We start from the raw sequence: 14,592 nt of genomic DNA on the forward strand, positions 1-14,592 counted from the left end.
CCCATTTTTGGATTGGGTTGTTTGTTCTTTTGTGATATTGAGCTGCATGAGGTGCTTGTATGTTTTGGAGATTAATCCTTTGTCAGCTGCTTGGCTTGCACATATTTTCTCCCATGCTGAGGGTTGTCTTTTTGTCTTGTTTATGGTTTCCTTTGCTGTGCAAAAGCTGTTAAGTTTCATTAGGTCCCATTTGTTTATTTTTGTTCTTATTTCCATTTCTCTACGAAGTGGGTCAAAATGGATCTTGCTGTGATTTATGTCATAGAGTGTTCTGCCTGTGTTTTCCTCTAAGAGTTTGATGGTGTCTGGTATACATATAGGTCTTTAATCCAGTTTGAGTTTATTTTTGTGTATGGTGCTAGGGAGTGTTCTAATTTCATTCTTTTACATGTAGCTGGTCCAGTTTTCCCAGCAGCACTTACTGAAGAGACTGTCTTTTCTCCACTGTATATTCTTGCCTCCTTTATCAAACATAAGGTGACGATATGTGTGTGGGTTTATCAGTGAAATTGGCCTGTAGATTTCTTTGTGACATCTTTGTCTGGTTTTGGTATCAGGGTGATGGTGGCCTCGTAGAATGAGTTTCTGAGTGTTCCTCCCTCTGCTATATTTTAGAAGAGTTTGAGAAGGACAGGTGTTAGCTCTTCTCTAATGTTTGATAGAACTCGCCTGTGAAGCCATCTGGTCCTGGGCTTTTGTTTGTTGGAAGATTTTTTAATCACAGTTTCAATTTCAGTGCTTGTGATTGGTCTGTTCATATTTTCTATTTCTTCCAGGTTCAGGCTCAGAAGGTTGTGCATTTCTAAGAATTTATCCATTTCTTCCAGGTTGTCCATTTTATTGGCATAGAGTTGCTTTGTAGTAATCTCTCATGATCCTTCGTATTTCTGCAGTGTCAGTTGTTACTTCTCCTTTTTCATTTCTAACTCTGTTGATTTGAGTCCTCTCCCTCTTTTCTTGGTGAGTCTGGCTAATAGTTTATCGATTTTGTTTATCTTCTCAAAGAACCAGCTTTTACTTTTATTGATCTTTGCTATCGTTTTCTTCATTTCTTTTCCATTTATTTCTGATCTGATCTTTATGATTTCTTTCCTTCTGCTAACTTTGGGGTTTTCTGTTCTTTCTCTAATTGCTTTAGGTGTAAGGTTAGGTTGTTTATTTGAGATGTTTCTTGTTTCTTAAGGTAGGATTGTATTGCCATAAACTTCCCTCTTAGGACTGCTTTTGCTGCATCCCATAGGTTTTGGGTCATAGTGTTTTCACTGTCATTTGTTTCTAGGTATATTTTGATTTCCTCTTTGATTTCTTCAGTGATCTCTTGGTTATTAAGTAGTGTGTTGTTTAGCCTCCAGGTGTTTGTATTTCTTACAGAGTTTTTCCTGTAATTGATATCTAGCCTCATAGCATTGTGGTCGGAAAAGATACTTGATACGATTTCAATTTTCTTAAATTTACCAAGGCTTGATCTGTGACCCAAGATATGATCTATCCTGGAGAATGTTCCATGAGCACTTGAGAAGAATGTGTATTCTGTTATTTTTGTATGGAATGTCCTATAAATATCAATAAAGTCTATCTTGTTTAATATATCATTTAAAGCTTGTGTTTCCTTATTTATTTTCATTTTGGATGATCTGTCCATTGGTGAAAGTGGGGTGTTAAAGTCCCCTACTATGATTGTGTTATTGTTGAGTTCCCCTTTTATGGCTGTTAGTATTTCTTCTTATGTATTGAGGTGCTACTATGTTGGGTACATAAATATTTACAATTGTTCTATCTTCTTTTTGGATTGATCCCTTGATCATTATGTAGTGTCCTTCTTTGTCTCTTGTAATAGTCTTTATTTTAAAGTCTATTTTGTCTGATATGAGAATTGCTACTCCAGCTTTCTTTTGATTTCCATTTGCATGGAATATCTTTTTCCATCCCTTCACTTTCAGTCTGTATTTGCCCCTCAGTCTCAAGTGGGTCTTTTGTAGACAGCATATATACGGGTCTTGTTTTTGTATCCATTCCGCCAGTCTGTGTCTTCTGGTTGGAGCATTTAATCCATTTACATTTAAGGTAATTATCGATATGTATGTTCCTCTTACCATTTTCTTAATTGTTTTGGGTTTATTATTGTAGGTCTTTTCCTTCTTTTGTGTTTCCTGCCTAGAGAAGTTCCTTTAGCATTTGTTGTAAAGCTCGTATGGTGGTGCTGAACTCTCTCAGCTTTTGCTTGTCTGTAAAGGTTTTAGTTTCTCCGTCAAATCTGAATGAGATCCTTGCTGGGTAGAGTAATCTTGGTTTTAGGTTTTTCCCTTTAATCACTTTAAATATGTCCTGCCAGTCCCTTCTGGCTTGCAGAGTTTCTGCTGAAAGATCAGCTGTTAACTTTATGGGGATTCCCTTATGTGTTATTTGTTGAAACACTAAGATTTGACAAAGATGGATGGCAGAAATTCTACACTTTCTGTATGCTGGAACCATTTCATAATTAAGGGTGGAAAAACAAACAATAAAACATGAATAGACAAAAAAAGAAGCATTAATAAGGATAGTCTTTTGTTTACAAGCAGCTCATGCAGCTCAGTATCAAAACAACAAACAACCCAATCCAAAACTGGGCAGAAGACCTAAATAGACATTTCTCTAAAGAAGATATACAGATTGCCAACAAACACATGAAAGAATGCTCAACATCACTAATCATTAGGGAAATGCAAATCAAAACTACAATGAGGTATCACCTCACACCAGTCAGAATGGCCATCATCAAAAAATCTACAAACAATAAATGCTGGAGAGGGTGTGGAGAAAGGGAACCCTCCTGCACTGCTGGTGGGAATGTAAATTGATACAGCCACTATGGAGAACAGTATGGAGGTTCCTTAAGAAACTAAAAACAGAACTACCATATGACCCAGCAATCCCACTACTGGGCATATACCCTGAAAAAACTATAAATCAAAAAGAGACATGTACCACAATGTTCACTGCAGTTCTATTTACAATAGCCAGGACATGGAATCAACCTAAGTGTCCATAGACAGATGAATGGATAAAGAAGATGTGGCACATATATACAATGGAATATTACTCAGCCATAAGAAGAAACGAAATTGAGTTATTTGTAGTGAGGTGGATGGACCTAAAGTCTGTCATACAGAGTGAAGTAAGTTAGAAAGAGAAAAACAAATATTGTATAGTAACACACATATATGGAATCTAAAAAAAAAAAAAAAGGTTATGAAGAACCTAGGGGCAGGACAGGAATAATGACACATATGTAGAGAATGGACCTGAGGACATGGGGAGGGGGAAGGGTAAACTGGGACGAAGTGAGAGAGTGGCATGGACTAATACATACTACCAAATGTAAAATAGGAAGCTAGTGGGAAGCAGCTGCATAGCACAGGGAGATCAGTTTGGTGCTCTGTGACCACCTAGAGGGGTGGGATAGGGAGGGTGGGAGTGAGACACAACAGGGAGGAGATATGGGGATATATGTATATGTATAGCTGATTCACTTTGTTATAAAGCAGAAACTAAGACACCATTGTAAAGCAATTATACTCCAATAAAGATGTTTTAAAAATAAATAATGATAGTGTTTTGGATTTTCTTTTTTTATTTGCTAAACTGTCTTTAATAAACATGTGCCGCTTTTATAACAAAAAATAAACATCATGAACGAAGAGAAAAAGAGAAAAGGAAAGAAGGGGGAAAACCCACATTAAATACTAGAAAAAGCTGTAACACTGATATAATAAATAACTATCATACACACGAGAGGGGACATAAGAGATACAGGTGATCAGGTAAGGGAAAGAACATACTATGCAAGGTGGGTACATACACACACAAAGTGAGTGCATGACTGTTTGGAATCAAAGAAGGCATAATGGAAGGGAGGCATTTGAACCTGAAAAGACAGAATTTCTTAAAATTTTAAACAAGTTACACATATATGCAAAAATATAAAACTTAAATGATACAGAAATAAATACTCTTATTAGTATGCTAACCTTATATACCTTTCTCAAGGTTTATGTGTTTGCATATTTCTCAAGGAATATACAAAAATACATACCTATATTTTTGTTAATAGTATACATATTGACTGTGTGTATGTGTGTGTGTGTGTGTGGTACACACATTTTTGGAGGCAATTTGCCAGTATATATAGTATATAGTTTGTGTGTGTATGTGTATTTATATGTGTGTGGGTGTAAAATATAGTTTTAAATTTCAAATAAAACTAAATCTTAATAAACATTACTATACAACTTAATTTTAAAAATCATCCTTCTATGTCAGTACACACAGATCTACTGAATGACTGTAATAATTACTGAATGATTGTAATATTTCATACCCCTGATATACTAGAATGTATTTCTCTGTGATAGACTATTACAAATAATGCTCAGCAAACACCGCTGTACAACAGGGTCAGTGTTTCTGTAAGACAGCTATACGAAAGAGAAATTTACCAGCAAATGGCCCTCCAAAAAGGTTCTACCAATTTCCACTTCTACAAAAGTGTACGAGAGCATGCCATTTTCTACCATTCTGGCCAATGTTGGGAATAATCAACACCATATTTTATGACTCTGATAGATATAAATAGTGTATTATTTTAATTTCATTTTCCTGATCGCTAGTGAGACCACACAGAGTATTTGGACTTCAGAAATTGGGGGTAGGGGAATAAACATGATTGTAAAGAGAGGACCACGGAGAAATAAAGTAAAAAGTATATTTGAAGACAAACAAATTATTTCATTAAAACACACCAGGAATCTTAAGATCATTTGAGCTTGAGGATGAGTTTGTGAAAGGAAAATACCAACTTAAGCATGCAACCAGACTTTTTTTCTTCAGGTTCTAAGAGTACCCTGAAGGGTTTTTTTAGTATAGTTAGTGACATGTTTAGAAACCATGCTTCAGAAAATTAATTTAGGAACAGTGTGTAAACTTTCAGGGGGGAAAAAAATCAGCAGGCAGGAGACTAATCATAGGCTAGAATTCAGGCCAGAGATAAGACAAAGTAGAGCAGAAGAATTAGAAAAGGAGAAGAGATGCATTAGAAACATATTATTTACAGAGCCCAAATCAAGAAAATTCGCAAGTTATTACATAAAAATGGAGTAATCATGTTGATGGTTAAAGAAAAAGTGCTTCCAAACCAACTTGATGCTGACTATTCTTAGTGAATAAAACTGTAAAGAAATGTGTACAAAAATAATACAATAGAAGGAAAATACAAATGCTATCGGTGAATCATCTCAATAACTCAAATCAAAATAAGGAAACACATTTCTTGGGTACCTGAGAGATCACTGCTTTCAATTCGCCGGAGATCTGAATCAGCCCAAAAGAGTTTGCCCAATCTGCTATCAAGGGCTAAAGCAATTGGTTTACTTAAGCCACTGAAAAAGAGGACCTCCCGTTCTGTTCCATCTAAAGCAGCTCGTTCAATTTTGGGAGACCTTTCCTGAAGATTGGTAAAATACATATACCTGAAGAGAAAGGAGGAAACTATAAGTTTACCAAAGTAAGAAATCACACAAAATGAGAATACTGCTGTTGATTAAGACAAAAGGAAGTAAAATAATGTTTTTAAATCTTATTTTAAATGTTTTAAAACATATGTTTTGAAGGTCATGGGATATATTAATTTCAATAATAGTAACAAAGGGTGCACAGAAGTTCTTAGGGAGTTAACTTTAAGGAATTAATAAAACAAAGTGTTAGATACAGGCAGCCTTATGCTTTTGGAATAATACAATATAATAAATAAAATAGCAGTAATCAGAGAGCTCTGGACACAAAATTTTAACTTTCTTCTCTATTAGTCTATTTCATAACTGAAAATAAGTCATATATGAATCATTTCTTATATTTAACTTCTATAGTTCATCTCTTTCCTGTAACTCCTTTGAAGTAAGCTACTTTCCCTGCTGAATTCCTTATCATTCATTCAGATTCAAGTAAGTATAATTTATTAAATGCAAAGCTCTATATTAAATGAAAAAAGGCATATTAGTTCTTATCATAAAAGAACCTAAAATCTAGTAGAAAACGTAAGACTGAAAAACAAGTGTAAGGTAAAGGGGAAAGGACTAAGTATAACTAGAGAGGTACAGACATAGAGCGGTGGGTATTTGAGAGAGGAGAATGTCACATCTGGCTGGGGGTGGGGCAGATCAAGGGAAACTTCACGGAGGATGTTACAGTTCAAACAGTCCTGGAGGTATGAGTAGAAATTAGAATTAAAGCAGTAGTGACTAAGGAAGGAAATTCTAGACAGTAAAATCAGAGAAAGCAAGAATATACATGGGCTGAAAAGGAAGGCTGATGAGGGTTTCAGATGCCACCTTAGTAACATACCCTTTTTCTGGGTTTACCACAATGGCTCGAGGTCTGTCTTGCTCGCCTTTTAACACCACTCCAATCGATCTCCCATCTAATCTTGTTACATTAATGACATTGGTGGCCTCGCAAGTCCAATAGATGTAGCGGCTATAAATATCAATGCTGAGGTCATAGGGCTGTATTTCTAGGTTCTGATTGGGAACTGAGCTCACAACCACTGTAAAGCCCTAAGGGAAGAAAAAGAAACACACACAGAAAATTGGATTCCAAGCCAGACAGCTCCGAGGAGACCACTCACAATACCTGTACTTACGTGGTCTCACACCTGAGAAGGAACTCTCAAGTCTCAAGCGACATTTCTTAGTGAACATTTCAAATGTTCCCTTTGGTTATTACAACATAAAGCAGTAGAGCAAGCTGAGGCCATACTGGTTGCTCTAAGAAGCTGATAGTGCACTGATGAGAAATGAGAGTGAGAAGGTGGCAGCTGTCCCTGTAAACCAGAGACAACTGCGGCTAGAACCACACTCTAGAAATACCTCTAAAGCAGTGGTGCTCAACGAGTGGCGATTCTGCATTTGCAAACGCCTCCACCAGGGACACTGGCCAATGTCTGGAGACTTTTTTTTTTTTTTTTTTTTTGCGGTACACGGGCCTCCCACTGCTGTGGCCTCTCCCGCTGCAGAGCACAGGCTCAGCGGCCATGGCTCACGGGCCCAGCCGCTCCATGCGGGATCCTCCCCGGATGGACCAGGGCAGGAACCGCGCCCCCTGCATCGTCAGGCGGACCCTCAACCACTGCGCCACCAGGGAAGCCCTGGAGCCATTTTTGATTGTCACGCCTATGAGACTGTAACTGGCTTCTAGTGGGGAGAGGCCAGGGATGCTGCTAAATATCCTATGACGTACACGTCAGACCTCCACACAGAGAATTATCCAGCCAAAAATGTTAACAGTGCGGAAGCTGAGAAACTGCTCTAGAGACAAGAGCAATTAGTCAGGGCTACAAACCATATCTATCAGTCATGTCCTTCTCTAATCCTCAAATCTACCCCCCCCCCGAATTTTCTTTTAAACAAAGCCAAGCAAAAAGAGAGGCTTTGTTCATCTGTTTTATCTGAATAAATTATATTTTATTTACTCGGCATCTCTGAGGTAACACTCCTTAATAAGGCTATCTCATTTATTTGCTATGTCCTCAGCTGTATAACAACAGCTATAATTTCTATCAACTAGTTATCAGCCTATTGGTCCTGGCCTACACCGTGTGAAGTGCATCTGTAGTATACCGCTACAACTATACCCCTAAATGATCCTCGGCGGCCCTAAATACACTATCTCCTTGCTCTTGTCAGACAAGACACGAAAAATAAGTAATCTAATATCCCTAAATTTTAATGCATTAAAAATGCAACTTAACATTACTGTTAAAAGGAAAATGACAAATAATTATTTATAGTAATCCCGGTCTAATACTGCTTGGACACAGAAAGAAAGCAAAGAATTATGGACAGTGGTATGTAAATCATGACTAGAATGTAAGCACAGATAAGACATGTTGATAATATTTTCATTCCTATCCCATAGTCACCAAATAATAGTTATCAAAACAAAAACAAAAAAAGATTAGACTAATGAGAACATATCCTAGATGTGATTTTACTGAGACTGTGTTTTATGTTTCCCATCCTCTGAACCTTTTAAGTAATAGTTAACTAGTAACAGAACTATTATTTACTGAGGGCCCACTGTGTGGTAATGGGCTATGTGCTTTTACATTCCTTTCAGCTAAAAAGTTCATAAGAATCCTAGTGAGTGACAGAGCTGAGATCAGAACCAAGTGTGTATTTGATTTCAAAGCTTCCAACACTCCATGTAAATGGAATTAAAAAAAAAACTACATAAATGATACAGGTGGCACTGACAGTCATACTAATATATGAGCATAAGTTATTTTAATACAACACAATCTTCATTCTAATAGAATTATCAAACAATTGTTTACTCAAATATCATTAGGAGGGAAAAAAGCTGCTAGGTTCAGAATTTCAGTTTTACACACACACGCACGCACACACACACACACACACACAAGCAGAGTCAAGACTTCAGTAAAATAGGATGGTTGGCTGGTCCAATTACTAGGCAGAAGAACTGGACTTTGAATGCAGCCCTGAATTACCTGGCTGCCATCTTCTTGTGCTTTTCGGATCATGTTTTGTCGTGAGTCAATCCAATAGAGTTGCTTGTCCAGTGGGTCATAGTCAATGGCCCGGACATTCCGAAGGCTGTGGATAGGAAGGATGATGTCAGGGCTCTGCTGTTCATCAATCACCATGCGGTTGATGGCGCTCTTTTGACTGAAGAGCAGGAAAGTAGTTGGAGCTTAAAGAAAGAAAAAAGTAAATAGGAAACATAGTTACCCTAAGTCTTGTATCACTCAAAGATTTGATCAGCCTGTTGTCTGTATCTCATACAAAACAGACATGTATGTTGAAAAGGTAAGGTTGAGATAAAACCCTTTGGAATGCCTCCCGAAACTCTCTTAGAGGTAACACTGATTGGCACTCTAGTTACCAAACCAGTTATGAATTTATCCCATGATAACAGCCAACTAGCCACTTTTTCTCTGCCTTGTCCACAGCGGTATCATAGGACACTTGATTTTAATGAAGCATTTAATAGAGATAGACAAAATTCTCCTGTCTGCCAAGTAAATAATCCTAACTCCTCCATAACCAATTCTTGTAGGTGGAAGGAAGCCTGGGTCTCCACAGGTCAAAGAAGAAACTTCAAGATTGGTTTTAGTCTCACTTCTCACACTATTTAGTCACTTGATCTTAACTAAGGCCCTAAACCTCTCTTAGTCAAAATCTACTCAACTCTAAAATAAGGTCATAGCTATGTTGTCCTGCTCATTGAGTTGCTATAAAAATTTTACAACATATGTGTAAATACTTTAAAAACTGTAAGGCATTATGGCAATTATACCTCAACAAAAAACTGTAAGGCATTATGTAAATGTCAAGTAAAAATAACTACTGTTTATTATTATCAGTAGTAGCAGTAATAAACTTGGTATTAGTAGGATTCAAACCAACCCTCACTGGTTGCAGATATAGGCTTAATATTTTGCATCGTGGGTTGCAAGGAGAGGGAGCCAGTAAAAAAAAAAAACACACACTTAAGTTGATGCCCTAAATTTATGAAATGGGAAAATGCAACAGAGACAACACTTCCCTTTCCCAGGGACTAGGCCTCTGCATCTCTAATCTAGAAAGGGATAGCATCTGGCAGTGCTACCAAAAACTTCAAAGTCTAATAGCATTTTTTAAATCTTCATTTAAAATATAGGTAAAAATTCTGTAATTACACGTTGCTCAGTCACCACCTAAATCCAGGAGAATTTTGTCCTTCTCAGGGATATAAACATAAATGGCCAAGACAGAACTCCCTGCTTTATTTCCCCTTAAACCCCATTCTTCACAGCTCCATTATTTGTGGTTCCCTGGTTGACTTTACATTTACACCCAAATGTATACTGGCTTAAATCCCAAAGAAATTCCCTGGTTCTCACAAAGAAACTTGGTATTCACAACACTGAAATTCGGCTTTGAGTTCCTCACTGGCTAAAAGTCCATACCTAGCTTGGAAGATTTAGAAAGTATTCCAATGATCTCACTGGAACTCTCCATTACCTGGAGTCCATAACATATTGATTTAACAACTTTCAGCAATTTTAGTAGAACCCATGCCTTAAGCAGTAAGAATACAGGTCACAACAGAGTAGTTAACAAGTTTCCCATCTTTTTTTTTTTAAAGAATTATTTTTTTGGCAGTACTACATTCTTGTAAATCAAGACAATAGAAAAAAAAAGTTCTGAATTCTAAATTTCCAACAAAATAAGCACCGCTTATACTAAGACATACAATGAAACTGAGAAGAAAGACCCCACAGTTTTAGGTGTCAACTTTTCCTGCCTGGGAAATAATCAAATATATATTTGGCTCCAAGTATGTTTCACTGGGTACTTTTTTTTTTTTTGAGTCAAGTTTTAACCTTTAATAAGATTCCACGATTAGGTGTTCTAGAAATGTAGATTAAGACAGAGCCAAATATGGCTCCAAATAAATGCTTGTTTCAAAGTCTGTGGCTGACATTAATAATTACAGCTGGCTAAATATTTCTAAGAGGAAGCTAATGTTTTGACTTATTTACAAAAGTGACAAAGAATATGCAATTTTGTAAACCTCAATCCATCCTAATTTATGTAACCTCTAACCACCACTCCCTCATCTCCTGCAGAATGCTTTCAAAACTGTCCTATGAGGTTGTCTCTGTTTTGCATTCCCACAACGAAGACAGCCAGCCACACGCAGAAGCTGGAGGAGAATGTAGGAGGAAGCTCTTCAGCTCTCCTTTGAAGACACAAGTGTTCACCCAAAGCTTAAAGAAAGGTATTACTCTGGTGTAAGAACAGCATAAATGACAAGGCCAAGCCCACCATGTCTGACTGTGCCATTTGTGCAGTGTGCCAAAGGCGCCAAGTAGGGACTGAAGTCCAGTCCACACTTCATTAGCCAAGTCAAGCACCTATGCAGCTGCATCTGCCCAGAGGAAACATCTTTTCCCAATTTGCACAAAGGTTCCATAGAGGCCAACCACTTCAGTACTGAACAAGGGAGTACACAATTTGGCCTCCTCTCTGACTTAATTTCTATTCACTGTGTTCCAGAGACACTGGCCTCCTAGGTGTTCCTCTAATATGCCGAACATGCTTCCCCCTAGGGCCCCTGCATTTGCTATTCCCTTTTGCTTGACAGGTCTTCTCCCAGATATCCAGCATAGCTCATTTTCTCACCTCCTTCAGTTCCGGACATAGTGTCACTTTTACAGTCAGGACTTCTCTCATGACCCTATTTAACACTGTGATCCTCTTACCCACCCTTTCTTGCTCTTAATTTTCTCCGTAACACTCATCTCCATCTAACTCATGACAGAGTTTACTTATTTAGTTCATTATCTGTCCCACTGAAATGTAAGCTCCATGAGGGCAGGGATTAATGTCTATTTTATTCAGTGCTACATTCTTCACTGGCTCAAATGATGCCCAGTGTGGATTAGGTGTTCAGTAAATATTCACTGAAAGAATAAATGAGTAAACAAATGAAGAAACAAGCATGAGATGATGATAACTAAGGACAGCCCTGTAGCCATGATTTTGAAAGTAAGGAAATAAAATTATTTCAGAAAACTGGGAAAGAAAAGAAACAAGCATTTATTTAGGAACTCCAAGATGTCACACATCATACCAGATGTCATCCAATCCCCCAAATTACTCCATTTTATAGGTGAGCAAACTCAGAACGGTTAAGTAATTTCTAAAGAAAGGCTCAGAAAGGTTAAGTAATTTTTCCCAGGTCACAAAGCTGCTGCTGAATGGAAGAGCACATGTTTTTCCAAATCCTGTCCTGCTTCTTCATTCTTCTATTTAACAATTATTTCTTGAATGACTACTATTTACCAAACACTTTTTTAGGCACCTAAGATACATCAGTGGAAAAACAGGAAAAAAATGCTGCTTCATGGAGTTTATATCCCAGTAAACAGATAACGAGTAATAAGCATAATAAAGAGGCTATAGTATATAAATAATAGAGTGTACAAATTATACAGTATATCAGAAAGTGATTAAGTGTCGCAGGAAAAAGAAAAATGGCAGGTAAGGGGCACTGGCAATGTTAGGTAGGGTGGAAGGATGACTTGCAATTTTAAATCGGGCAGATCAGGTCTCACTGTGGAGGTCACAATTAAGCAATGACTTGGAGGTGAAGTATATCCATGCAAATATCTGCAGGAAGAACATTCCAAGTAGAGGAAATAAGCAGTATAACAGTCCTGAAGGAGGAGTAACTGGCATATTTGAAAACAGCAATGAGGCTGGTGTGGCTGCCATGGAGAGAGCAAGGGAGAGAATGGTAAAAGCTGAGGTTAGAGAAGCAAAGCGGGGGGGGGGGTGCGAAATGTGGGGTACAGATCATGCAGGAACTTGTAGGCCATTATAAGAACTAGGTTTTCACTCTGTGTGAAATGGGAGGTTTTGAGCAGAGTAACAACATGATCTGATTTAGCTTTTGAAACACAGGTCTAGGAGTAAATTACACAATGTTAGAAAACTTTTTGAGGGCAAGTACTTTGTGTTAAACTTCTCTTGTAATCTGCTTTGGAATCTAATACATCTGTGCACAAATATTAAATAGTACTCATTATAAAAAGAACACGCAACAGGAAGCCTCTTGAAGCACTGCCAATCATCTCAGAAAGAGCCAAAGACAGACATTAGGGACACTCAGCACTGATTTCTCAAGACCTTCACTCACCAACTAGCACACACCGGTAAAATCAGCCCAAACAATAATGACCTCAAAAGGTCTTTCCCTATTCTTCTGTCTCCAACACTTATTACCCCCATTTTCTCCTTCCAAAGTTAAACTTCTTAAAAAAGATGTCTACATAACACATACACTACCAGCCCTTCCTTTTCTCCATTCACTTGTTGATCTATTCCCATCTTTCACCATTACCTCCCTGAAATTACTTTTTTCAGGGTTACTAATAACCACCTCATCCAAATATCCAATGGATACTATTTTAGGCCTCACCTTACTCAACCTGTCAACAGCATTAACACAGTTCTATTTTCAAACAATCTTCTCTCTTGTCTTCTGTGTCACTATCTTCTCCTGGTTCTCCTCTGGCTCTTCTTGCTGCTGATTTTCTGTGTCCACTGCGAGCTTTCTCTCCTCAACCAGAGTTCCTGAGGTTACCAGACCCCTTCTTTTTGCCACACTAGAGTTTGCAAACTATGGCCCACAAGGTAAATCTGGCCTGCTGCCTGTTTTTATAATAAAGTTTATCAGAATTGAGCCACATTTTAAAATGTAACATCTATGGCTGCTATCACACTGAAATGTTCAGAGCTGAGTAGATGTGAGAGAGACTATAGGATTCACAAGCCTAAATATTTACTCTCTGGCTCTTTAAAGAAAGTTTGCTGACCCCAGGTCTATACCTTCTCCCTAAGTACCTATTTCAAATACATGCTGGCATTTCTAAAATTAATACCTCTAACATCTCCCTGAGCTATGGATTCTTCTATACAATTTCTTTCTTTCTTTCTTTTCCTTCCTTCCTTCCTTTCTTTCCTTTCCTTTCTTTCTTCCTCCCTCCCTCCCTCCCTCCTTCCTTCCTTCTTTCCTTCCTTCCTTCCTTTCTTTCTTTCTTCCTATCTTCCTATCTATCGATCTAACTATGGCTGCATTGGGTCTCTGTTGATTGACTGATCTATCTATCTATGGCTGCGTTGGGTCTCTGTTGATCGATTGATCTATCTATCTATCTATCTATCTAAGGCTGCGCTGGGTCTCCGCTGCTGCACACAGGCTTTCTCTAGTTGCAGTGAGTGAGGGCTACTGTTCATTGCAGTGTGCAGGCTTCTCATTGCGGTGGCCTATCTTGTTGCAGGGCACGGGCTTTAGGCACGCGGGCTCTAGAGCACAGGCTCAGTAGTTGTGGCACACGGGCTCTAGAGCGCAGGCTCAGTAGTTGTGGCTCACGGGCTTAGTTGCTCCGCAGCATGTGGGATCTTCCCGGACCAGGGCTCGAACCCATGTCCCCTGCATTGGCAGGCGGATTCTTAACCACTGCACCACCAGGGAAGTCCCTACAATTACCTATTTAATAGTTCTATTTCCCATAGGAAAATCAATACAAACCTAAAATTATTTTTTAATTCTTTTTGAAAACGAATCCTCCCCATTTACTATCTACTTAACTGCTCACACCAAAAATCTACGAGTCATCCTTGCTTCTTCCCTCTTATTCTTCCTCATATACAACTCATTAACAAGTTCTGTTCATTCTAGTTCCAAAATATACCTTGAACCCATCAACGTCTCTCCATCACGACGGCCACCAGCCCCGTCTAAGTCGACCTGCATTATAACAAGAGTCTGACTGCCCTGCAACCACTTAATTTTCCTCCTCAAATCCATTCTCCACAGCAATCAAATCATGTTATTATATCTTATTCAATTTTCATAGCAACCCTACAAGTTAATTACTATTATTATTCCTCTTGTACAAATGAGAAAAAATAAGGCTTAAAAAATGTATGTGACTTGCTTTGGTAAAACACAAAACTTACATGTGACAGAGATGCCAAATCA

At 38.1% G+C, this 14,592-nt stretch overlaps 1 protein-coding gene across 3 annotated transcripts in view; it reads right to left on the bottom strand.

Moving 5' to 3' along the window:
• LRP6 (LDL receptor related protein 6) overlaps nucleotides 1-14,592 on the bottom strand; it is a 176,174-nt gene that overhangs the window by 28,167 nt on the left and 133,415 nt on the right. For all 3 annotated transcript variants that reach the window (XM_082850868.1, XM_082850867.1, XM_082850866.1), the window contains 3 exons: nucleotides 8,546-8,748; nucleotides 6,379-6,590; nucleotides 5,317-5,507 (listed from right to left, as the gene is read on the bottom strand). In XM_082850868.1, coding sequence (XP_082706994.1) covers nucleotides 5,317-5,507; nucleotides 6,379-6,590; nucleotides 8,546-8,748 — 606 coding nt within the window. The remainder of the gene's footprint in view (nucleotides 1-5,316; nucleotides 5,508-6,378; nucleotides 6,591-8,545; nucleotides 8,749-14,592) is intronic.

The sequence above is a fragment of the Leucopleurus acutus genome, assembly GCF_964270905.1.
Source record: "Leucopleurus acutus genome assembly, chromosome: 11".
In the NCBI taxonomy this organism is placed as follows: Eukaryota; Metazoa; Chordata; class Mammalia; order Artiodactyla; family Delphinidae; genus Leucopleurus; species Leucopleurus acutus.